General features: G+C 44.4%; 3 protein-coding genes across 3 annotated transcripts; 2 read left to right on the forward strand and 1 right to left on the reverse strand.

The window, feature by feature from the left end:
- Positions 1-286: 286 nt before the first annotated feature.
- Positions 287-2,184, reverse strand: LAJ45_00140 (uncharacterized protein; the record flags this gene model as incomplete). The annotated part of the gene is made up of 4 exons (XM_046109742.1): positions 287-988; positions 1,058-1,684; positions 1,744-1,949; positions 2,007-2,184. The coding sequence occupies 4 exons, from the start codon at positions 2,182-2,184 to the stop codon at positions 287-289; spliced, it is 1,713 nt and encodes a 570-aa protein (XP_045976435.1).
- A 7,075-nt stretch (positions 2,185-9,259) lies between these two features.
- LAJ45_00141 (uncharacterized protein) lies at positions 9,260-14,214 on the forward strand (the record flags this gene model as incomplete). The annotated part of the gene is made up of 7 exons (XM_046109743.1): positions 9,260-9,414; positions 9,501-10,036; positions 10,113-11,293; positions 11,362-11,653; positions 11,743-13,557; positions 13,650-13,986; positions 14,067-14,214. 7 exons carry the CDS (start codon positions 9,260-9,262, stop codon positions 14,212-14,214), a joined length of 4,464 nt encoding a protein of 1,487 aa, XP_045976436.1.
- A 4,908-nt stretch (positions 14,215-19,122) lies between these two features.
- On the forward strand, positions 19,123-21,206 carry LAJ45_00142 (uncharacterized protein; the record flags this gene model as incomplete). The annotated part of the gene is made up of 5 exons (XM_046109744.1): positions 19,123-19,373; positions 19,431-19,495; positions 19,543-19,804; positions 19,860-20,768; positions 20,828-21,206. The coding sequence occupies 5 exons, from the start codon at positions 19,123-19,125 to the stop codon at positions 21,204-21,206; spliced, it is 1,866 nt and encodes a 621-aa protein (XP_045976437.1).
- Between the last annotated feature and the right edge of the window lie 4,340 nt (positions 21,207-25,546).

The following is a 25,546-nucleotide window of genomic DNA, read 5'->3' on the forward strand; positions in this document are numbered from 1 at the left end:
TTCAAATCATTGGCTTTTCGCTTGATCATTGGCGCACGGTTATCTTATGTAACAAAACTAACCTACTTCTTTTCAGGAACGAACAAGGGTCCCGTGCTATCAATCAAGCTATCCAGACCTCAATGTAGAAAGGTTTCATCAAACGATGATTGGATAAATCGGCATTTTCAAGCATGGCTGGCCGAGCTAGCGATTTATCTCACACTTAAGTCCCAGGTACGTACATACCTTTAACTCAATGACCCCGCAACTATGAACATATCTAAAATCACATCCTTTATCTGATCTATTCAGTCTTGCTAACCCACTTTATTCCTCCTTCGGACCATAACTCCAATCCAGTGAGTCCTCTATCTTCCTCTGATTGTCCTCGCATTGCCTCTGCAACGCCTTTTGCGACCTTCCTCGCGCCTCGCACACAATCGTTCAACCCTACGCCTCCAAAACTGCTGCCGGCCACTGATAGCCGCCCCCGAAAACTCCTCATCAGATCTGAATGAGCTCTTCCGAGTCTCTCGTTGTGTCCAACATGGTACTGTGGAATGCATCCTCTCTGCAAAGTCACATTACTCAATACTGGCTTTTCTGTTATTCTTAAATGGCGCTCCAATGTTTCTGTCGCCATGCGTACGGCTTCTTCATCATCTGGATATGTACTACGCGAGGACCAGTAGTGACCGCCTAGCATTACTGTGACTTTAGTACCGGTTTCAGTGGTTGGACTTGTGTCAGAATCAAAGATCACACCGAGAGCGTGGTGAGGGTTGGCGGATTCAGGAATAGACTTTGGGATGAGATAACCGAAGCCTTTGACACGATGGAGGGAGGGGGTGCGGAAATATAGGTTTACGACGAGGACCGTAACTGCAGAGATAGCAGATAGAGATGGTGAGGGTGTAGCGGTGGGGAGAAGAGAAGCGAGGGAGGCAGCAGAGAGAGTAGAGATTGTATGTGAGTGATGGGTAGGTGGTGTACTTAGATGCATTATCTGATATGAGTTAGTAAATATTAGTCTCTAGACGGGTGGAAGAGATTTGAGTAAATTTGGAAGGAGTACTTTTACTGGGAGTGGGTTCCCTGACGTATATGAGAGCCCCTGTATGGGAAATTTGGTTTTAATAGTAACATTGGGATTGGCCTCGAGCTCTTTGGTAAGCGCAAGACTAAGTGTTTCGATTCCTTTTTTGAAGGTGTACACGCTTGCACTAGACATGTTTGAGCATATTCCCTGATTGTCTTTATGCAATTCTGCCCTGACAACTTGGTCGTCTAGAGTTTCTTCTCCCTTTCCAAATACACCCCTCATTAAGCTCCCATGTATTTCCTCGCTTCTCCATAATCCTGGAAATAGTGATTTGGCACTGAGTTGATCTACATCACCTGCATATATTCCGTGTAGGACTGCGGATGCGAGGTTATTTGCCAGGCTTTTATTAAAACGCCTGGTAAGGAATGAACCAACCGATTCATCTTCGATATCGGTTGGTCTACGCCGCCGAAAAGGTTCTCCGATCATCCCACTAAATACACCCTTCATTACGGGCAACCTGAAGGACAGGATGACGGAGGCGATGTCGCCGGGGAGTTGATTGAGACGATCTGGATAGTAAATAAAGCGGTTCTTTGCAGCCGGTGATGTCTTGGGAATTATAAGGAGCTCTGATTCGAGGCCAAGTTGCCGAATCTGCGGATTTTTTATCGTTCGTTAATGTCTGAGTTACCGGGGCTTAGAAGATGCTATACCATATCTATGGTGACTAAACCTGCGATTGTCCATGGACGGATAGTGCGAGGGCCTTGTTCGAATAACACCGTCCCTCCTTCGTATTCAACCTGCTTCGAGCGAAGCCATCCCCCCAATCTTTCAGACTGCTCGTACACCGTAATTGGGACACCCGGGGCAAACCTCGTAAGGTACCATGCCGTTGACAAGCCGGTGATACCGCCGCCTGTGGAATACAACAATTAGCCCTGGCTACTGCGATTCAGGAGAGTGAGGAGTGAACCGAGAACTGCGGCTGACTTGGTTTTGTCGCTGTCACCACCGGGGGTGCTCGCGGAATACCGTTTGCTGTGCACGGGGGCGCAAGGGAGTGTACGTCTACTGATGCAGGAGCGAGAAGAGTAAAGTCCGCCTAGGACAGAAGATATAAGATTCTTATGATAGGACTGCGTAAGTAACATTGATAGACTCAAGCGGGAGTGGTGATGTTGAGGCGCCGGGGGGGTGGGGGGGTTGACTTGTACTAGTGGCAAATCATAGCAACTGCACATGATAAATCCACTACCTACAGCCCGAGCTTTTAATGATGAACGCTTCAATAGTGAGATATGAACTTAATTAATGTTAGCCTCCCCACTATCGTACAACTTCTAGGAAAGATCAGATTAGATGAAGAAGGTGTCTAGATAGCCGTTTTTACAATAAGACTTAAATGCACAGATGAGTCATTCTATCCATTACTCTAGGCGATCAGTCCGAATCACAATCCGTGACCGAGCCACCCAAACCGAGTCATACCCCATGATTGCATAGTGCTGAATTATGATCAGAATCCAAAGTTCCTCAAACTACTAGCGGTACCGACAATACTTCTAATTAATGTTATTCTGAAGACCAGCTATGCATTATACAGCCTTTCCCTATATGAAGCGAGCACACGAGTCTACCGAGCAGAGAGGACAGCTACATGTACATACATGTACCTCTACCACACAAAAACCACAAAATCTAATATTTGTATGTGAATGCTCGCTTGCTTGTACAATTGTGTGCTCATTTCACAGGGAAACGTTGTATATGTATATAATTATATTCTTTATACGTATGTATATACTCAAGCTGATCATGACTACTGCGCATGCACGCCAATCTCATATGGATTGGGACTAAATGATCCGATAATATAGTTCTTAGAATTGTCGCGCGCGATCGGCCAATACTTACTTATTCTCTGATCATAAATTAAACTTATATAGGCAAACTCATACCATTCTATATATATACAGGTGATCCCTCTGTCCCCAGTATTTTAGGCACTATTCATTCCCTCAGTGAGCTGCTTAATTACCAAACGCTAGATCATTGAGAGCTCACAGAGCACAGTTACCATATCATGTTCGGTCATAGATTGTGGTTTGGACTAACCGGCTAAGGAATCTGGATAAGAGTACAGCCTGATCTTTCACCATATATTTACCCTAAAATATTTAGTCATTCGCCACTAGCCCCAATTTACAATTTACCCCACGAACTCAACGCCGGTATTTCTTACGATTGGTACTAATATACCGAGTATATGCTGTTCTAAACACCTAACACATTAATCACCCAACACAGGTGTAAAAAGAAGAAAGCTGATAGGTTATATCACGGCATCACCTAGTACTAGTTCTTACGAACTAATGTACCCTTATAATTGCTTATACGGCTTATTGCTCTCCCTCTTCCACATGAGAGGAAGAACATTATACATCGCTGTTAATGCTAGTTATTAACAGCTAATATATAGACAAAATCCTTGCAAAGCTTTCCCAAATATATGGTTCCCCCAGTCTTAAAGGTAACATGATAAAAACGCCAAGTCTCGAATAACTTTTCAACCACGATTGATATTAAAAATCTGGAAAGACAAACTCTTCTTCATCATGGTATCCAGCTTTTCTCTTTCCAGATTTTTAATATCAATCGTGGTTGAAAAGTTATTCGAGACTTGGCGTTTTTATCATGTTACCTTTAAGACTGGGGGAACCATATGTTTGAACAATTACCTCAATATTCCTCTCCGACATAGAGTTCAATTTATCAAAATGCAAATCTGCTATGTATATATATATATATACGGGGCGCTAACAGTCGGCCTTTGATTTGGCCTGAGCGTTCAAGGGAGAGGTCAGTTGAACTAGAAATACACACAGACAAGAAATACTTACGTATTATAATAGAATTTCAAAGTAGCGTAAGCAAATGATCAGTAGAATGATTTATTAATCATGAAATATCACTCGATCTTCTGAGAATTTCCTGTTGCGGATGCGGAAATTTGAATGTAAAGTGAAGCATACGTGACTTATTTACTTGAGTACAGGTTAGTAGTAAGATACCTAAGATATCGGAGACTCATCATTCGATCGCATGATCATACATGTAATTCCTAGGCGCTAAGCTTGGAGGCTCAGATCAGCAGAATAACTGTTTACTGGGCTGTACTAGTTTGCCGTAGGTTTAGGAATCTAGATATATGTCTTGGCTATTGCTTAGATACGAATTCGCAAGCTAGTATTTGCGATTGCTCAGCTAGGCTGAGCTAGTTATATCTATTATTTTTACTGCGAATCGCGGCTACATACCTTTGTAATGATAATTTATAATTTAAAGGTTTTTACTGTTTGTGATAGAGATAGGTCTACCAGGAAATACAAACGAAAGAGTAATAGCTAGTGTTTTATCTCAATCTCGAGCTTCTCACGATAATAAAAGACTACAAATCGTTTTCGCGTCATACTATATCACTCGCTATAACCTTCAATTATCTACATATACTTGTTTGTTTGTTACTTCATTAATTGTATACATCTACTCGGATAGTAAGCAGGCCACATGATGATGTTCATACTCTTCGCAGGTTAAACTTGTGACTTTTTGCGCATGCGCTAATGCTATGCTTATGGCTTTCACCAATTACAAGTACAGGTAGCTGCATGTACGTAGGTATTTTTTTTTTGTTTAATTCATTGATTGCATGCACATGTACGTAGGTACATATGTATATCTTAGCTGGCTATGATTTCATGGAATATCTATCATTTCCTCTACATTCGAGTTTAGCAGCGTTCACTCGTAGGACACCTGGTTCAGGCTACATGTATCTTTATTAATATTACTTGTACATGTGTGGTATAATCGGCAAACGGTCACCAACATTAATACTACATGTAGGGCTGAGTCAGTGATCTTGCAAATGGTATAACGTGGCGTGACCACGTATTCTCCAAGCTAGTGCAGGGAAGAAACCCGCTAGGTATCTACTTGTTTACCACGAAAAGAACCAGAAAATGCAGTTGCTCAGGGCAAGGATTATTTGTATGGAGTGGCGGTGATCTCTCATACAAACTATCCCTGTTTCCGTCACTTGCATTTTCTGGTTCTTTTCGTGGTAAACGAGTACCTCACCCCACAGATCTAGCATCTCATGAGTACCTACTTTACCACCCCCCCCCCAAAAAAAAAAAAAAAAAAAAAAAAAAAACCGGGAAGAAAGAAAAGGAGCCGACAATATTCTGGATCATTATTACATTGTTTCGAGAGTGGCTATACATGTAATGTATGATATCAACTTCATCGCTTGGCATGCAGACACTCCGACCCTGCCCTCCATCTACACTTCCTATTCACTGTTAATTCGTATCTATTGAGCTTGAATCATTTATGAATGATGTTCTATAATTATAAAGCTAACAGTGAATTTAAAAAAAGCTGATTTGTTGTTATTAGAAGAAGCTTTTTACTTATGTTATTTTTAGGGTAGGGGTGTTGCGCGTGTTTGAGCACCGTACATACGTCTAGGTCAAACCTCACGAGGTGAGTATATCTATTTCCAATATATTACGCTTAGAAATGAGTTTCGTGTCTTGCTCTCTCACCGCGGTGAGGAAATGTCAGCTGATCAGCATTGCGAAAGACTTTTTGCTTGGTTTTTTGTAAAGACATTAATATGATATCGATCTTAGGTATCAAAGAGTGCAAGTTATGTTACTCGATTAACCCCGTGGGTACCAGTACTATATATATAATAGTATAGTCTGATCAATAAGACCCCCCCATTAATCACGAGGAGGCCGGGTAGTTAGATGTATAGAGGCGGATGAGGAGTCTTTTTCACCTTGATCCGAGCCAGGTATAGTTAAACCTCGGGTCATATCTATCTGCTAGCTTTAAGGTCTTCCTATGAGTACTAGTTGAAATCTCTACTTCTTCGGGAAGGGAGAAGAGTTAAAGGTGGAAATAATAACGAAGTATTAAAGTATGGAATCAGGTCGAGGAGGTACATCGAGGTCCGTTGGCCTCAGAAGAGACTTCCTCATGTTACCCAACGAGCTGGCATTTTGGCTTATAGACCACACTATATACCAGCCCAAACGCTTCCCCAAATCATTGGCATTGAGTAGTCATCCTCAAGGATTGCGCCTCCGGGTTGCCGTAAATCATGCAAATTTATCATGGATTGCGAAATCTATCAACCATTATGTGCCATTTCTAACATAAGAGCATGATAGATAATTCCGAAGAACAAAACGACCCGTCTTCCACATTCCTGGGCCTTGATCAGCCACGTTTATCCCGGAAAATAAACCCAAGCCATTGGATTTATATGCTATCTGACAGGCTTTGGGGATGAAATGAAAGAGATAGATTAACCATTCCGCATTATGCATTCCGGTACATTCCGAGTTTGGTATTCAGATCGGGAGTGAAAGCGGCTTACAAACTGCTGTGAAGAACGGGGTGCTTAACCCCGAGAATATTATTACTAATAACAAGACGTTGAAATAAGTACTGTTATCCCCGATTTGACTCGGTAGATAACTGGTGGTCATAACTGTACACATTCTCAGCTAGACTCATATATCCATGTATGCGCATTCATTAATTAATCCGCAATTGGCCCGACAACTATGTGGTACAAGTAATATAAAGAATACCTCACAACCGATCCAATTACTAGTCGGCCTAGTAGCCACTTAATTGTGTCCCTTCCTTCCTCTTCCTTTTTTTTCCTCTTTTTTTTTTCTTTTTTTTCGATTTATCAGCCCAATCCGAATCATCGGTTCAGCCGTTGCACATCACTCCATGTACCTACTCTATTATTGACAGTGACTCAATAGTATTAATAGGTCAAGCACCATACTTACTAGATTAATGATGCCGGCTTTCTTGGCTACTGAGGACTACATAATAGATACCAAAAATCCGGCATATATGAGGTTTTAGTATGTGTAGGCCAGTGAGCAATCCAAGCATAAGAAGGAAAGAAAGATTGGTGGTTTGTTTCTCAGAGCTCAAAGAGAGAGATCTACAAACATACATGTAATTACATGTAGACATATCATATACATATGCGTAAGGAGTTTCCGGCCAGCTAGCTTGTGGACAAGCTTGATAATGCCAAGTCTCGCTTAAGCTTAGTTTCAGCGCACAGCCATTTCTTTCGGCTCAGCCTCCCGAGAGCGGGAATACATACATGTACTTCTCTAGAGTACCGTTAATTCACTATCCCCGTGTTTGTATGTGGTAAATCCGAACTAAGGCGAATTACCGTATCAAAACGGACTCGCGCAGATATGCTTTTTCTCACCCGGAATTAAGATTTAGCGAAGCGGGGATAGTAGATTTTTCGAGAATTAACAGTATCTACTACTCTACATGCTCAAGATGCGGCACTGAACCGTTATTGCGGGGTTTTCTCTCTTCAATTCACCTTTCGGATAAGGCACTCTATTATTCATCTGAGATAGATACTCGCCTACGCACTTTACGATGGCTCTGGAGGGAAGTGAGATATTGGAAAACCGAAAACCTGGTGTGAAGGGTAGATAACAGAATAACTCAGCAAGCACTGAATTTAAGGTAGATTAGAGTACCTACATGAGTGCGCCATCTATTGCTCGACATGTAGGTAGAGTAGGATCTAGGCCTGGGCATCGGTTGTTTTCCGGCTCTAAACCAGTCACAACTCTAAGCTGTATGGTACCGGGGAGTGTCGCATTTGAACCGCAGCCATACACGCCATCTTACACTAGTAAAAAGAAAGGAAAGGTTCTAAAAACAAATAAAAGGCCCCGCCAAGCCGTGGAACGAGAACATTGAAAATGAAAGTTGGTTAGAGATTTTTCTCATTTCTGCCTGGTTCTCTACTCGGGGCGGTAGGACTTTTAGAGTACTCCCGCAACTTCCGCATCCAAATTCACGCGTCAGATACGCTTATTCCCTCCTTTCGTTGTTGACTGTTGACTCCCTTATCGTCATTTTCTTGAGGATCGCAAATTTAGTATGTGCTCAAACTGGATTGACCTTGAAGGTTAGATGACCAATCTATCCCCTTATCATCCTACGGTCGAAATGGGGAAACGCATCCATCTCTCTCAGGTACAACCGCACACTCTTTCTAGCAAAGGAAGGGTTTATGCTCGACCTTGTAGAGTAGTGTAATTGCATTATTGATAATGCCCGGGTTGCTATCAGGCCTACCTATAGGAAAGACTCCAGAAAGCCACCACCTCTGCCTTGCGTGTGTGCCGAATGCAAGCAAGGGACGTGCACAACTACTGTCGTTAATCGGATTATTTGCCGAGAAAAGCCAAAGGAGGGGAAGGGAGGAGAGCCTCCAACCATACTCTGCTTGGTACTGTAGGTAAGTAAAATAGATACTTTAGATTGGGTAGAACACTGCGCTCTACTTTACCCTACGTACTTTAGACTACCGGTAGGGAATAGGATAGAGTACCTCTAGAGGGCACTAACGTGGTTCTATGCAGGAATGCCTCAGCTGCCAGATATCTGGGGTTTCCCGAGCCGTGCTTGGTTAGGAAAACCGATGGCCGAAGATGCAGCATCATATTGTCATATTTCCAAGTTTTTCATGGGAATTGATAGAACTATCACCGACCAGATTCGATACTAAGATTTTGGGCTGGTGTTAGCTTTGATAGCGCAGGCTTCTAGAGCCGTCACATCAACCCTTCTCCAAAAAAAAAAAATAAGGATAACTTGAAATTCCATTGGGGGTATGTAATTACACCTTGCATGGGATTCCCTCACGGCTTAGAAATCTATAATCCCCCTACTGCTATCACTATCTGGAATCGAAGGGAAAAAAAGGTTCTACTACCACACCCATGCTCAACGAGCCGCACATGCCATGCAGGTCGGCCTTATTATTTCTGGTGGCTTCGTATACAGGCATTTGTCAGTTAGAACTTTTTTTTCTCTCTCCTAGAAATGGTATCGTGGAATTTTTTTTTTTTTTTTACGGTTATACGGCCCGGATGCTGGCTAGTTAGGTTGCTTGAGAGTTGAATATACTCTAGTTAATGAATATAAGTATCTGAACTCCCCCTTCTTTTCCTACTTTTATCTCGATAGCATTTGGCTTTGATCAATCCTCTGACCATACTACCGTACGTTGTTGGTGCCGGTGACTTGTATAAGTCTGATAAACATTTCCATCAATCACTCCCGGGTGTGGAATTATTTTATAAAATGGCAGACGACAAGATTGGTACAGATGCTACGGCTGTCGCAAAATCAGCAGGAAGTTCTTTTAGTGATGAAAGCAAGAAATCCGGCGCAGGACTGTGGGGAGAAATCGCTCAGGAGCCTGTCAATATCAACGAAGCTTATCAAGACTATGAAGAGTAAGCTAATACTCTATCCTAAGAGCCACATCAACATTGGTGTGCAACTGGCTCCCATTATATTGCTAACAATGAGAATTTGCTAGTCTCCGGAGAGAGCTCACTAAAGCTTCGAAAGTGACGACCCGCCACTCTACTCACAGACGTAAACCAGATGTTGAAGAAGGCGAGGAATCGCCACAGGTAGACATGGTCGATCTCGAAGAGTACCTCCAGCGACGCACCAAGGAAGCCTCTGAGTCTGGGATTCTCCCTAAAAAGATTGGAGTTTCATTTGAGAACCTGACCGTCACAGGAACTGGATCTGGTCGAGAATATGTTAAGACATTCCCAGATGAACTGGCGGAGCTATTTGGGAAGGGGATCTATGACATGGCGAGAGGATATTTTGGGAAGAAGCCAGAAGTAAAGAACATCATCCAGGGCTTCTCCGGAGTTGTTAAACCGGGAGAGATGTTGTTGGTGCTAGGGAGGCCAGGGTCTGGGACGTCAACATTTTTGAGGGCGTTGACGAACCAGAGGAGAGAGTTTACTAGTATCACGGGGGATATCAATTATAGCGGAGTACCTTTTGAGGAGGCCAAGGGAAGGTATAGAGGAGAGATTATGTTTAATGGAGAAGGTACGAGAAATTGCATTTTCTTTCTTCCCTTCTGGAATACGTGGAATCAAATTCTAATGTATATCTTGATTTATAGAGGATATTCATCTACCAACTTTGACAGTACAGCAGACTCTCCGCTTCGCAATGCGGACCAAAACACCCTTCAAGAGAACTCCAGGTGTATCAAGAGGCGTATTCGTCGAGCAAATGCTAGGTCTCTTCGCAAAGATGTTTGGAATGACCCACGTGCTCGACACCAAAGTGGGAAACTCCTTCATCCGCGGTGTCAGTGGCGGTGAACGAAAACGTGTATCAATCATTGAAGCCCTCGCATCTAGAGCTACCATCAACGCCTGGGACAATTCTACCCGGGGTCTCGATAGCTCTACAGCTGTGGATTACATCAGATCTCTACGTATCTTAACTACATTGACCCATTCAACCAATATTGTTACACTGTACCAAGCTGGCGAGCAAATTTATAAGGAATTTGATAAAGTTTGTGTGATCGACTCTGGGCGTCAGATTTTCTTTGGGAAGGCCTCAGCTGCAAGGGAGTATTTTGAGTCCCTAGGGTTCTACTGTAACTCAAGAAGTACAACTGCAGATTTCCTCACCCTGGTTACGGATCCAATTGAACGACGTATCAAGCCGGGATGGAAAGGCAAGGTCCCCTCTACTCCCGCAGAGTTGGAGGCGGCTTTCAGAAAGAGTGTGTATTGGGAGGAGGTACAGAAGGAATTGATTGAATATAACGAGGAAACGAAAACAGGTTGCGCACAAGAGTTTTCCAGGGCAGTAGAGGATGATAAATCTCCTAGGGCTGGTAAAGGCTCTCCTTACACAGTATCCCTGGCTCGTCAAGTATACTACCTCGTGCAGCGTGAATTTCAGCTCCAACTCCAAGACACCACAGCACTGAGAAGTCGCTTCTTCAATGTCGTCGTTATGGGACTTATCATTGGCAGTCTTTTCTACAATACCCCGTTTACTTCAGAAGGATCATTCGCTATTGGCGGTGTGCTGTTTTTCAACATCATTATCGTTGGCTGGATGCAAATGCCCGAGGCTATTCACATGACAACTGGAAGATCGATCACGTCGAAGCAGACTGCATTTGCATTTTACAGGCCATCTGCCCTTGTACTTGCGAGAACTATTGCAGATCTACCAATTTTAGCGGCGCAGTGCTCAATCTATACCGTAATTCTGTACTTTATGGCTGGATTGACAGCAGAAGCGGGGAAATTCTTCATAAACCTGTTGTTTGTTTTCGTACGTTTTCATTTATATAGTTCTGCTAATAACTCTGACCACTTTTACTAACTGACTGGCTTGTTTAGATGACGACTGTTTGTTTGACGGCGTTCTACCGTGCTGTCGGTGCTTTCAGCAAGGATCTCAACATATCTATTAGGACTGCGTTCCTTGGGTTGAACGTCATGGGCCTGTTTGCGGGTTATATGCAGACGTCTTCCAACATGAAATCTTGGGTCTACAAGTGGATCCTCTGGGCATCACCTGTTACTTACAGTCAAGAAGTTCTCATGATTAACCAGTTGCACGGTGTTCAACTTGAATGCTCACCTTCGCAATTAATTCCTGGGGTAAAGGGCGCCTCCGTTGCAAATCAAGGTATGCTATAGTTCTTCAACCCTTATGAAATGCTAATGATGCAATTAATGAATTAAACAAAAAAAAAATGAAATGCTAATGGCTTCTAGTCTGTTTTCTCGCTGGGGCCGAGCCTATGTCAGATACTGTCTCTGGAACTCGCTTCCTCGATGTTCAGTTCGGTTACAAGCCGGATCACCTTTGGCGCAACTTTGGCATTATTCTAGTTTTCACATTCGGATACCTTGCCATTGCAATGCTTGGAGCTGAATTTATGAAATTTGGTGGTGGAGGGGCTTCCAAAAAGACGTTCGCCAAAAATGCTTCAAAAGAATCAATGCTACCCACTAAGGAGACTGGAAAGACCGAAGCACCAATGGCGGTTGCAACACCTCCGCGCAGCCTTCATGATTCGGAAAAGGTGCCTGATGATCAGGAACTAGCAATGAAGAAAACCAGTTCAGCGGTCCAGAGCAACGGGTCTTACTATACATGGAATAACGTCAACTATACCGTTGGTACCGGCGATGACACCAAACAGCTTCTTCATGACGTCAACGGCTTTGTGAAGCCGGGGCGACTCACTGCACTTATGGGTCCCAGTGGTGCAGGAAAGACAACGCTGCTTGACAATCTAGCACAAAGAAAACGTGATGGTATCGTTGGAGGAGATTTTCTTCTGGATGGGAAACCATTGGGGCAGGATTTCGAACGAAATACCGGGTTCGTAGAACAGCAGGACGTGCATGATGGTACATCAACTGTCAGAGAAGCTTTAAGATTCTCGGCTATGCTTAGGCAACCGGCTACAGTGTCGAAAGAAGAAAAATACGTGTTCGTTGAAAGAGTTATCCAGCTGTTGGAGCTTGAACCCCTTGCAGATGCGTTGATCGGGGAGCCAGGTTTTGGATTATCAGTTGAGGAGAGGAAGCGAGTGACAATTGGTGTCGAACTGGCTGCCCAGCCACAAGCATTGCTTTTCCTCGACGAACCTACCTCCGGTCTTGATTCTAACGGTGCTCTTTCGATTGTACGGTTCCTTAGGAAATTGGCCGATGAGTCCGGTCTGGCGATTCTCTGCACAATCCATCAACCTAGTGCTATTCTGTTCCAGGAATTCGATGATATATGCCTCCTCGCAAGGGGGGGTAAGCAGGTGTACTTTGGACCCATCGGTGAAAACGGCGCTACGATCATTGACTACTTTGAACGCAACCATGGACCTGCGGCAGCACACGACACAAACCCGGCAGAGTATATTCTTGATACGATTCGGAAGCCTCCCGGTAACAAAGACTGGCCAACAATCTGGTCAGAGTCACCCGAAGGGGGAGCTGTCGCCGATGAAATCGAAAGCATAAACATCAGTAGGGCCTTGGTACCTTCTAAGCTCACCAGTCTGCCAACGGAATATGCAATGCCTTTGTCGGCTCAAATAAAAGAGGTCACCAAGCGTGTCTGGCTCCATTACTGGAGGGATTCGTCGTATGGTTATTCAAAGATGTTTTCAAACTTAAGTATGGCGCTTATTGCTGGTGTTCTCTTCCTTCAATCTGGAAACACGGTTTTGGAAATGCAATCTCGCGGGTTTGCTGTCTTTGCGGTCTTGATCCTTTCGCCTATGATTCTCACAGCTATTCAGCCAAAGTTTTTGGGTCTCAGAGGGCTTTATGAGACTCGTGAGAGAAACAGCAAGATCTACTCGGCGGCAGCATTTATCACAGCCATGTTGCTTGCTGAAATTCCATATGCGATTCTCGGGACAGTCTTCTTTTTCTTGCCATGGTACTACATGATCGGAATGCCCAACAATTCAGGAACCGCAGGTTATGCGTTTCTCTTCGTACTCTTGTTTGAAATTTTCATCCCATCGTTTGCAATGTGGATTGCAGCCATGTGCAAGGATATGACCATCATCAGTATCGGTAAGCTCGATCCGCTCACCCCCTCATTGACTAAATACCTATATAGTACACCGATGATCAGCAAAAGCTAACGCAACACCAATGACTCTTAGTGAACCCATTCATTTTCCTCGTCACCAATGGTTTTACCGGTATCTTAGTGCCATACAGCGGGCTTCAGGGTTTTTACAAGGCCTGGCTGTATTGGCTGAACCCCCTCACCTGGCTTGTTCGAGGCTTGATTGGAAACATTATCCATGGAATCGAGGTTCAGTGCGGAGAGAATGAGTTTGTAAAGTTCCAGCCCCCAGCCAATCAGACCTGTGGCGAATATGCAGGCGAGTGGGTTTCAACGGCATATGGGTACATCGTAAACCTAGATTCTACGGAGGACTGCAGATATTGCCAGTTTAAGTCTGGTGATGAGTACCTTCAAACAGTCAATATCGAGTAAGTCCATTCTCTTACACCCTACTCTACCTGCATCTTTAGACTCTGTGGGCGATCGTCAAGCTAACATGCAGCCCTAGCTACAATACACGCTGGCGTGACCTTGGGATCTTTGTCGTCTACATGGTCAGCAACGTCGTTCTCACATATACAATTTACTGGGCGTTCAGAGAATTTCGATGGAAGAGGTACTTTGCTAGAGTTTTCAAGGGGAACAAGCAAGCTTGAATCCAATCTTGTGTGGGGGGAATATGAGGTTCTTATGTTTGAGGCCCTTTCTTTTGAGTGCTTAATCTCGGTCTCTATAATTACGTGCTTATGTGCATATATGTATGGCTTGACGATCTCTTGTGGTAGCGTTCTTTTTAGCGGTAATTCCTTTGTTATCTTTAGAAATAGATTAGATGAACAATATATAATAAAGCAGATAAAGTACCTCCGAGTTACATGTTACGATATCAATCTTGATCCTCGATGTATGTATAAAGGCCACGTTAATGCCTGAAAGCAGTCTCTGCATATCAACATAGGAACTTAACCTAGATAGGCAATATCTAAATAAACTCCAAAATGAATGCCACCGTGGAGATACTTTAGATATCTAGAGCTCCATGATAGGGTTTACCGGGTCGACATTTGGAGTGGATTAGGAAATTTTCCAGAAGCTTTCCTATTATTTTCATCGCTTATATGCATTACCCCTCACCAATGTCAACGTAGGTGAGAGAGCTCCGAAGCGTCCGAGGACTGACTGTAAAGTATGTAGAGTATGTAGTTGGTTTCCACAGAAGCACATACGGATGTTAAAGTTCCACGTCGACACCTTTACGAGACATGATTGAAATTGTGCGGGTGACTGTGCTGGCTTTATGCCGGTAGTGTAGTACGGTCTAGTATCTGGCACAGCAGGTACCGGAAGGGTCCTGATCGCTGGCAAGTCCGCAGCTATTGAGAAACCACTATGTAGGTATCCAAATAATAATGAGGGGGTAGGTACTTTGCCCATTAAGTTGACCTAAATCTTATTTACAGATCCCTTGCGTCGGCCATTGACATAAGTATCATATCGATTTCATATCGTATGTAAAGCTGTCAGGAGACAGCAAAGCCCTCTCTCTGTGCCTAGACACCCTTCCAGTGGGTGGGTTTCCAGAACCCAGGGTACGGGGGACTGTTGTTAATTGAGACCCGCATGGCGCATCCTCAACCGTATGCCCTCGATCCATATCGAGAAGGAAAAAACCGGATACAGCGTGTCACGCATATATGTATGTAAAGTAGAGTAGGCATGTAAGGTCGGACCCAAAAGGAATGGTTCAGTGACGGTTCCAGGTGCTTAAGTTAGGTTGGGTAGGTATGCATACAGATACTCTGGCCTTATGCAGATAGTAATTTCGTGTGGAGATTACATAGGTAGAGTACATGTAGGTACTTTACTCCTTGGTGAGCTGTCAATGGATACGTTAACCTGGAAAGAAAGACCATTGATTGGTGTAAAGACGGGTTGAAACAGAGCCCCTCCGCAGGAAGCAAGGGTCGTAAATTAAAGTATAAAAGAAATTAAAATAAAGACCAATTCAATGTATGTAGTTCGGTCATGTCCCGTGGAGTATTTATGTAGAAATTATAACTATGATCTAAAGCTCCACGGAGGCAGGTTGGTACCTGTGGCACCTGCGTTGGCCTCATTTTCGTAATATCTCCTAACATATATTAATACCGTCTCACCTATCAACAGCCTGCATGAAGATGCGGGGCAAGTTTTTCTCTGACTCGTTGTTTTGTTTATTGTTTGGATGGCTGAAAAAACGTGGGGTCGGGTCACATCACGTTATCTCGCGATGATCATCTTGTATGTACTCCTGCTGTTTGCGTTGAGCCTCCTCCTTGAGCTTGAGGCCTTTTTTATGTGAAACCAACCCGTTCATACGAAGACCAACTAAGAAAATTCAGAGGCCGGGATGATCTTAAAACGGGCAACTGCTGGAATTACTGGTCCGTAACCATAGTAACCTCCTGGCTTCAGCCTCCTTAACTTGTAATGTCAACAACCATTTCCATTGATATTGCTGAACTGCTGCAGTTGTGTAAAACAAGAACGTCCAGATGCATACCTCGATGAGGTGTGTTATGTTTATCGATTGATTATTCTAGTCGAATCGAACTGTTTCCGTGGTGTGCGCTGTGTATGTACATACATGTATGTACCTACATGTTGCTGGTGCTGATTCTCTCTTGCCCATTTCTTTGCTACCGGTGCTATTCGGTACCCTCAATGAAACGAGCGCTGCAGAATTGTGGGTCTTCGATTTGTCGGCCCTATGCAGTCTCCACGATAAGAAAGTATGAGTTGCATATGGTGCAGACCCACGATTGCTTCTGTAAATACTCGCGACCAGCAACAAGAACCCGAAAATGCACGTCCTAATCTGCAATTTCCATTGGAGTAGAAGTCAAAAATACACCAAAGACTTGCAGCTGCATATTCGGGTTCTTGTTGCTGGTCGCGAGTAGAGCACCTCCCGTCGAACTTTCAGAGAGTACAGTCGCCCGCCGTTGTAGCGAACGCTTGTATACCGAATATTTGATGTACCGAACCACTTGGGCTGGCTTTTTTTTCTCCCCGGCAAAGAGTTTGGTCTGCTGTACCGAATAATCTGCTATACTGAGCGGAAAGTTGCTCAATATGCACGTTCGTTATAGCGGCGGGCGACTGTACATAATTTTTCATAATCTACAGTATGTATATATACCTGCTCCCGTTGTTTGTTGATTCTCTAGTAGAATGTTTACATGCATTCGCATTGGTTACCATGCTTGAAGAAAACTGATGATGCTGCGTCCCGGTTATTAGCGCGAGAAGTCACGAGATGACGCGTGGAGTCTCCGAGTCAGGACGTGTTATTTGTAAATAGAACGTCCTCCTTGGCTAGGAACTCCTCACACCGGCCGATAACAAGGATTCTGAACAGTGTTTGAGACAAGGTTGTAACCGATAAAGACCCGCTGCCGCGATCAATTCAGCCCTGCCAACACCCACTTACTCCTAGACAGCGAAGGATGTTGAGAGGAAACATCCTATGCTGCACCACCCTTTATGGATGTGCCACCTATTAGCCTATCGTTCCCCCACATTTCATTGATTCTGATAATCAAATAATCAGCTATCACGTCAACTGATTTCTGTCTCATGTTTTCTGTGTATGTCTTAATATTCCATATGGTACATTTTAGACTTCTTTGCTCAGAGGCCGTTTCGATTTACACGCATCTCTCCCCGCTTTCTTTCCGATTTCTAGCTGGTGGCCAGCCGCTGCGGCCATTCCATTACTATGTACTCTGAGGCTTGCGGCATGGGACCTTGCAGGGACCGGCTGTTTTCATCGTCGAGAAAATTCCCTATGGAGTATTCCATGTACCACTTGCAAAACGTGAGCGTTGATACAGCAGGTAACAACTGCCTCTAGAGTACACACAGAGAATCAATGCAAGGCGGAGTCAACGCAGTTACATGTATGTATGTAGCTACTTGATAAAAGTTCATCATATTAAAACAAGAGCTCAAGAAAAAGCAGGGGCCACTGCTTACCCCAAAATGGTCTGTGCCTTGGTCACGATCTAGCTACGATCTTCTTAATTGCGTGGGTATGACGAGACCCTTATGTACATACATACAGCGGTCTAGGGTTATGTATCTACTCTAGAGTAGAGTACTCTAGCTCTAGAGTACATGTATTCTAGATCAGTACTCGGAGAAGTTCCGTGGGGTCTACTTTCGTAGAGCTCTCTACTCTACCCTAGATCAGTACATGTACCTACATGTAGAGTAGGTACTCTACTCTGCCTAAGTACATGGAGATAATCCTTTTACTGGATGACCTTTGTATGAGCGTAATGAACCATAACAATAAGAATATATGGGGAGGCCTGGAACAACTGCCCCTGGAGTCCACTCGCGATATGTCACATGTGAGCGTGTATTGAACGCGTCGTGATGCAGTGAAGTAAAACCCCACCCTAAGGTGTGTGATCTCTATAAATTTACTCATGGGGAATTGATGCTGAACTCCTTCTTTGGGTGGCTGGTTTTTGTCAAGATAGATCCCAGAATAGCATTCATAGATATAATTAATTTCCGGATTTGGTATCAAGTTTGTCACTCGTAAAGCTGTTGTCGGACTCAAGTGGCGGTGTCTCTCTCCCCCACTACAGTTGTATGGTGGGTAGAGTAGAGTAGAGTACCTACATAGCTGCCTGCTGCTGCTGTCTCATGAGCAGGTCCCTACTCACGAGGGTTAACCTATCCCCTACCCTTGTTGAACCTTTCTCGGACCCATCTTGTTTGCTCTACCTATCGGATCCTCAGAACCCAGTCGTTGCCCATACTTATGCATGCAGAGGGAAGCACACAGGAAGCAACGAATAAAGAAACTGTGAAAGTGACAGCAAGGAAGAAGGCCAAGCCAGGCAGTTTTTTGGTGGGTCTCGCGAAGGATAGATCCCAGTGACCAATAACCAGTCTCAGCCGAAGCAGCAAGCAAGGACTCTTGAAAAGTAGTACGCCAAGGCCTGTCGCCGCAGTAACGACGTCTCCACCCCCCGTTGTACATAAGCATCTCAGCTTGTGCAGAAAGTCCTTCTTTGCTGTGGAGACTCATCCTCGTTGGCTGCTCACTCCTTCCTTCTTCTTCTTTTTCTTCTTCTACTTCCCCTTCACCGCCCTCCGGATCCATCCTCCTTTGATTCTTTTCTGAACCTGCATTTAGCAGAAGCAGTATCAACAACATCTCGAGTCAAAAACCGTCTTGACGACCCACTTCCACCACCTCCGTGAACTTAAGTGGACCTTTGATCACGTAGTGAAGCCTGACCCTATCTACAGGTTTATTCGAAATTCTTATGCTTAATTGCACTAGAAAATCTCTACGATAATACTGGGTTTTCGTTGGAAATTGCGTCGCCAAAAAAAAAAAGGAGGATCATTTCGGTACTTATTGGACACGTTAAGAACCGTGCCAAGGCCTGGTAGTAATATAAACAATCGAATAAACAACATTAGCTGCAAAGCCTCAAGTGCGCCTCGAAATCACCAATTTCACCGGGTTCACATAGGAGGGTATTCAGACTTGACGGAAAATGGAATTCGAAGCAGCATCATCACCTATCCGTATGCAGGGCGCTTTTGCATCTCATACACCTTGGACAATAGGCGGCAATGAGTTTTCTCGCCCAAGCAATGCAACTGGCAAGTCATTATTTGGACCAAAGCTTAGCGTGGGGGTAAGATCGGAGGCGAGAGGTTGTTTTGAGAAGGAGCGAAGAAAAGAGTCATCTCCAACATCATTGCTGGTAGCGGACATCACTCAAAATTTTCACATTGACAAAACGTGAGCGCCGAAAGACATTGTATTTTGGGTTGATTGTTTGCTAAACTAGAATCATAGTCCTCAGGTCCCAACACCGAGGCGTTCTCTGTTTCCTTTTGGGCCCAATGCTCAGAATGGAAGAGGTGTGTAAAACGTCTCCCATACAGACTTTCTTAGCTAATATTCGCAGCATTGCCAACAACTCCTGTAATCCCATCCTCATCGCCCTGTCACGAAAATATGGACTTGTCTCCATTACCTCATAAGCCCGCTTTTTCCGCATCATTGATGGTACCCTCGTCTCCAACAGAAGCCCGCACAAAGAACCAGTCCCGCTCTTTGAGTCGCACGATGAGCTTGTGCTCAAGTCCACCTGGTCCCGATCCTATTTCCACTCCAACACCGGATATCCCGAGAATGGATCTTACTAAAAAACTTGAAGCCCCTGTTGAGTATGCTCATGGAATCTGGTTTAAAGTCAATATCTTGCTAATATTGAATTTTCAGACGTAAGAAGTCATCTAATTTCACTAGACCTTCACTCCTGAAACATAACAGTCGCAGTACTTCCTTCAAAGCTATCAATGCTAAAGCCCTTTCTGGTCTCTCGACATCCAGTCTCTTCGGAAGATCCCCTACAGTATCCTCTGCTAAATTGGAGGACTTGTTTGCTTCTTCTCCTCGCAAATCTCCTGCGGTATCCGCTACTAAGTTAGATGACTTATTTGCCTGTTCTCCTCGAAAATCTCCCGCGGTATCCTCTACTAAGTTAGATGACTTATTTGCTTGCTCTCCTCGAAAATCTCCAACCGTATCCTCTACCAAGTTAGAGGATATGTTTGCGTGTTCGCCTCCCCCAAGGAAACAGAAGGAATTAAATAAGAGGGAATTAGGCGCGCCACTTTCACTGGTGTCTTCAAAGTCCAAGTCCAAGGGATTTCCCAAAGATGCCGGCCCTACAAAAACTAGTCTCGATGGATCTCCAATTGCTCCACTTCACCGCCACAAGTTCCAGCGTCCCAGGGGAAAGATCAGGAGGACCTTGAGTATGTTTGATAACCCCGATGATCTTATGAAGCGGAATGTCCGTACAAAGGGCACAGAGCTATCGCCCATCAAAGATTCACCTGGCGAAAAATCAATTCTCCCCTGCTTCACTAGTAAGGAGGATACTTTGAGGCGCATTGATAAAGCTACACTTTGCAAAGTTATGGATGGCCAGTACAAAGACGAGTACGATGAACTCATGGTCGTAGATTGCCGTTTTGAGTATGAGTATGAAGGCGGCCACATTTCAGGCGCTGTCAACGTTAATTCAACAGAAGCTTTGGAAAATATGTTCTTCAAAAGACCCAGAACCGAGAAGTTGCTCATCATTTTCCATTGTGAATTTTCCGCCCATCGTGCTCCTAGGATGTAAGTTCGGCTGTGTCTTGAAATATCTCCTCGCGCCTTTTACTCACAGATTTTTTCAGGGCTCTTCATCTTCGCAGTCGTGATAGGCAGTTGAATATGCAGCGATACCCCGCGCTCTACTACCCTGATGTCTATATTCTTGAGGGCGGTTATTGCTCGTTTTTTAACCAGTACCGTGTTCGATGCGAGCCGGAGCAATACGTTCAGATGAAGGACTCTTCTCATCTCCAGACATGCGAAAGGGAAATGGCCAAACTTCAACAGAAACGTGGAAAGATCAGCCGGACTCAAAGCTTTACCTTTGGAGCTAAACAGGTCCTCGATGGTAGCCCCAGTTTTGGAAAGCGCTCCTCTGGGGGTTGTTCCAGGGATTCAGAAGGGCTGCTTTCATTCAATTCAAAAAGTCGTGGCGACCCTCGCCGGATGGCATCCTTTTAAGTACAGTTATATTGGCATGGCGTTTGAGTTTCATTAATGGCGATTTTTAATGTTTTGGGTCCTTCGTTTTGGATTTCGTGAAATGGGTCTGGTTTTCTACACTTTCCTTTAGCATCCACCTTTTTCAGCCAGATAGTCGGTTTCACAACATTCGGTTATCGACTTTCGGAAGCAGCATCTTTGGAGCTCCTTTACCATTCATAGCATTCTTTTTTTTCTCTTCAACAAATTCTTTCACTATTTACGCCGGGGTCTGGGCATTCATTGATCGGTTTTGGAAGCGTCTATTTTTTTTCTTCTTTTCCTTTCGGCAGTCTGTTCAATTGCTTTTGAAGCATTACATTCCGCCCTGAGTGAAATCTTGTATATTTCTATGTTTCCCTTTCTTGTTGCATTCCAAAAATGGGTCATGGGGGTGTGTATTTGGGGTGGTGGTTGTCACGATTCCATTTCCCTTTCTTATACTCCTCTTGTTTAGGGTAATTTTTAAACTCTTTAGCAGGAAACTTATCCATTGCACAACGGATGGTTATATACATGTACCAACACGCATACACCACTTCTCATTCACACCCAATCATCCTAAGTTCTCCACTGTATATGTTTTGTCCTTCTATTCAGTTTCTTCTATACGGGATCCACGAGTTTCTTTTGTACAATATTTTCTTCGTCCTTTTTCTTAACCGTTCTTAACCTCTAGCGTCGAGGATTGCATACCAGCGGTTCTGTCTTTTTTTGGTCTTACCTATACTTACCAGATTCTGTTTTTCATAGAACAGTGTCTTTGTTCTAGAGTTCTGAGCAAGCGACTTATTATTTGGTCGGGTGAGAGTGGGTCGAAGACTCAGCGAAGACGACTTTGCATGGCATACACTTTTGGATGGCTGGTTTAGGATGGCAGCAGCTACGTACAAAAGTCACGGAAAGCGAGCATCTGAGAGTTTTAGCGACGATCAAAGTTGCCTAGATTCTCACTGTTTTTCTTTATTTTTCTTTATTTCTAGCCTCTGTTTTTTATCTGCAAGCATGGGAGAGAATGGAGACGAAAAGTAAAAGTATTCGCTTATCTGTTTTTTTATTTATATAGTTGCATTGCTTCTTTTTTATGCCGTTTCTTTTTTACGACTAAAAAAATGGTTTCCTTTTGTATCATTAAGTATTACTTGTATTATGTTTATATTAACTACATCCACTTGCTACGCATATCACCAGCCTACATACATGTAGCTACCTATGAAGCTAGATAACTCAGCTGCTGCGTGGACCATGAAGGAAATGAGTTATAAGTCTTGTATTTATTTATTCATATTATATCCTCTTCATAGAAGCAGGTTATATTGGCCCCATTTGAAAGCGGAAGCAAGGAGAGGCAAATTCGACTGAGGTGGGGTAGTTGACGTCTGCTATCTCCCTTTCTGAATGGCGACAGCGGCCCCTTCCTTCCCCACACAACATCGACGGTAATATAATATAATATCATATAGGTAGCCCCCAGGGTCCCAGCCTGGGCAACAGGCAGACAACTTCTAAACGTCCGTTTGTCTGCCCCTCGAAAAAATAAAGAGAGAGAAAAAAAAAGTAAACCCACGCCGTTGGAATGGGTATCGACCTATCGATATCGGGACAGTTTGAGTTTGAAACCCAGATAGATACATTACGATAACACAATCTAATACCATCTACTATACCTACATGTACCTACTCAACTATGTTCTTACAGAAAAAAAACAGCGACCCCCCCTCTTCGCTACGTAATTACACCCCCCCCCCCCCACTTCTCTCTCCACGTGAAAAAAAATATCAAAAACCCGGTCCCATTATCTCCGCTGTCAATCTCGTCTCGCCAGCCAGCCAGCCAGCCAGCTGCAGGCCCAACCCAATCCCCTTACTTGCAACTGCAAGCGCAATAATCTCGGCCCTGCTGCGCAAGATTAGAAATTGGACCTCCCCCCTCCCCTACCTTCTCTACCAACACTATTGCTCTCGTCCTCTCGTCGCTTGTGGTAAGCGAGCGAGGCGGCGGCGTATGCGCAGTTGATATTGGTAGAGCTAGAGATGTAGGTATGGGAGGTACCGGTATGGGGGGTATGGTAGGTAGGGCAGGCCTTACAAGGCGTTGCGCATGGCAGGGAAGGAGGGTGCGGACTCTCGGAGGGTGCTCTGTGATAAGTAGGTATCTATGTATGGTAAAATTAAAGATCACACTTCCCGCATCATCATCCCCCCCTCCCTCTCCCTTTGGCCATCTCATCCATCCCCTTGCCCTGGCCCTAGCTGAGCGGATCACTCGCTCGCAATGTTGTTTCTGGGGCTCTCTTCCATATTGTGCGAAACACGGGGTGTTATAGTTAGAAGAGTTAGACGCTCAGGGGGTGAGTTTCAGGGACGGGAATGTGATGGGCGGTTAGGTTTAGCCTATCAGTTGCTGTTTGGCGAGTCGTGGCTTCATGAGGTCTCACTCGGGTAGCACCGTTCTGGCCTGTGGTTGGGGTCGCTTGTTTTGTGGTGGGAGAGAGTGGCAGATACTGTTGATGGGCACTTAAGTGTACGTAGGTGGCGATTGTTTATTTACTTATTTGTTTACTCTTGAGAGAGTGGGCGGTGTAGGGTTTAAGTGAGTTACAGGGGATGGATAGGTGGTCGATTGACTTTGGATCATGGTTCAGCTTGATCGGAGCTATGGGCTAGGGGCTGGCTACATGTGGTGGCGAGACCTTCGCGCTTACAATGGGATTCCGATAGGTAAACATAATTCCTACCCTCTTCTGGCGCTTGCAGGGGGATGGTATGTTCTGTCGGCCAGAAACAGAGCGTCATGCCCAGGAAACATGTAGGTAAGCAATCACTCTTACAGCCCCTACCCTACACGTAACTACATGTAGATAGTCCCCCATGGACAGTCAACCCAACCGGGTAAATACCTCCCACCTCGTTTCACTCGATAGCACTCGTGCTCAGGTGTACATACACTTGTTACTAATAAAAACATCGGGGGGTACCTTGGAGACGGTTAGCGTTTCAGAACAGTCGGAACGCATGAATGATACCCCAAGAGAGCGATATTGAATAAACACAACTCAACATCTATCATATCCATCAGTCTTCTGCTCTTCCATAATTAGCTTAAATGAACGGCATGATTCCTCTTTTGGTTCCTATTTACCCCGCAGGCTAACTTAAACCTTCATTCTTTGACCATATCCAGTAGGTAGATTTGTGAGCCAATGATTCTCCGTTCCAGTTTCTTGCTTGTTCGCTCCTGGGCCTATTATTATCGCCCTGCAGACTTTATTATAATTGTAACCCTCTCCTAAAGCAAACAAGAGCTCTTCAAAAAGCTGTAGTTATAATCAGAAGATTTGGTGGGAATCGGCCTTGAAATGAAATCCCACAGTTTGAGGCTTTTAAGGAAAACCCAAACCCACACTACAGTATATATGGAAGTTCGTTCCATCGATCAAAGAATCTAAGCCCTGATAGATAAAATACATATCTCGATCAATCATATATGTCCCAGTCTCCAAAGTCAAGCCATCCTTGACAATGCCCAGCTGACAGCTTTGCGCAGACAAAGCCGGCCTCCTAGTGGACAATATCTTCACGAATAGAGCGAGTGGGTGTGCTCGTGTTTCCATATAACAGGCCAATGTTGGTTTTTCTCGGCTTTGGACCCCTCCCTGTCCTCCTGTGCATAGCTCGAGACATGCAGGAATACGAAGTAAACACTTTTTACCTCATTTGTGGTATCCTCTTCCTTATAGGGATAGCGCCGGTCTCTCCATATCTCACATAAACCGTTACTGAGTCTCTATCTATGTCATAGCCCGCATAGCCCAGGCTCAAATCTTCCTATCGACCAATGTGAAGCCGTTTGAGCCCCCCCCCTCCCAAGGTTGTTTGACTGCAGAGAGCCCTGTGACCGCTCGAGTAGAGTGGAAACGGACATATGGTTCGTCGATACTGATAACGAGTCTGAGGAATCTTGCCGCTATAGGAAGGTTTAGAGTGGGCACTGCAGTGCAGGGCCGCTGATATCATGCTGCGCTCATGAGCCTCGAACTCACTATATCGAAGCAAGTCCATACCTGCTTCTGCCCAGAAAATATATCTTGTTCACACTACATCATGCATGTAGGTTCAACCTGGCTGTGGCCTTCCGATCTGATTCTGGATGTATATTGGCCTTTAGTGACCCCCACATACGTGCAAAGATATCCCCATAACGGTGCGTTAAAGATTGTTTGGCTGTGCTTTGACGTCGAGTGACTCCCTGTGATAGAAACCTTGGCAGATGTAGGAGGGTCAAACCAGAGAGGTTGTGACCCGATATGTGTCGGTGT

The sequence above is a fragment of the Morchella importuna genome (assembly GCF_003444635.1).
Source record: "Morchella importuna strain M04M26 chromosome Unknown Morimp01GS001, whole genome shotgun sequence".
Lineage (NCBI taxonomy): Eukaryota > Fungi > Ascomycota > Pezizomycetes > Pezizales > Morchellaceae > Morchella > Morchella importuna.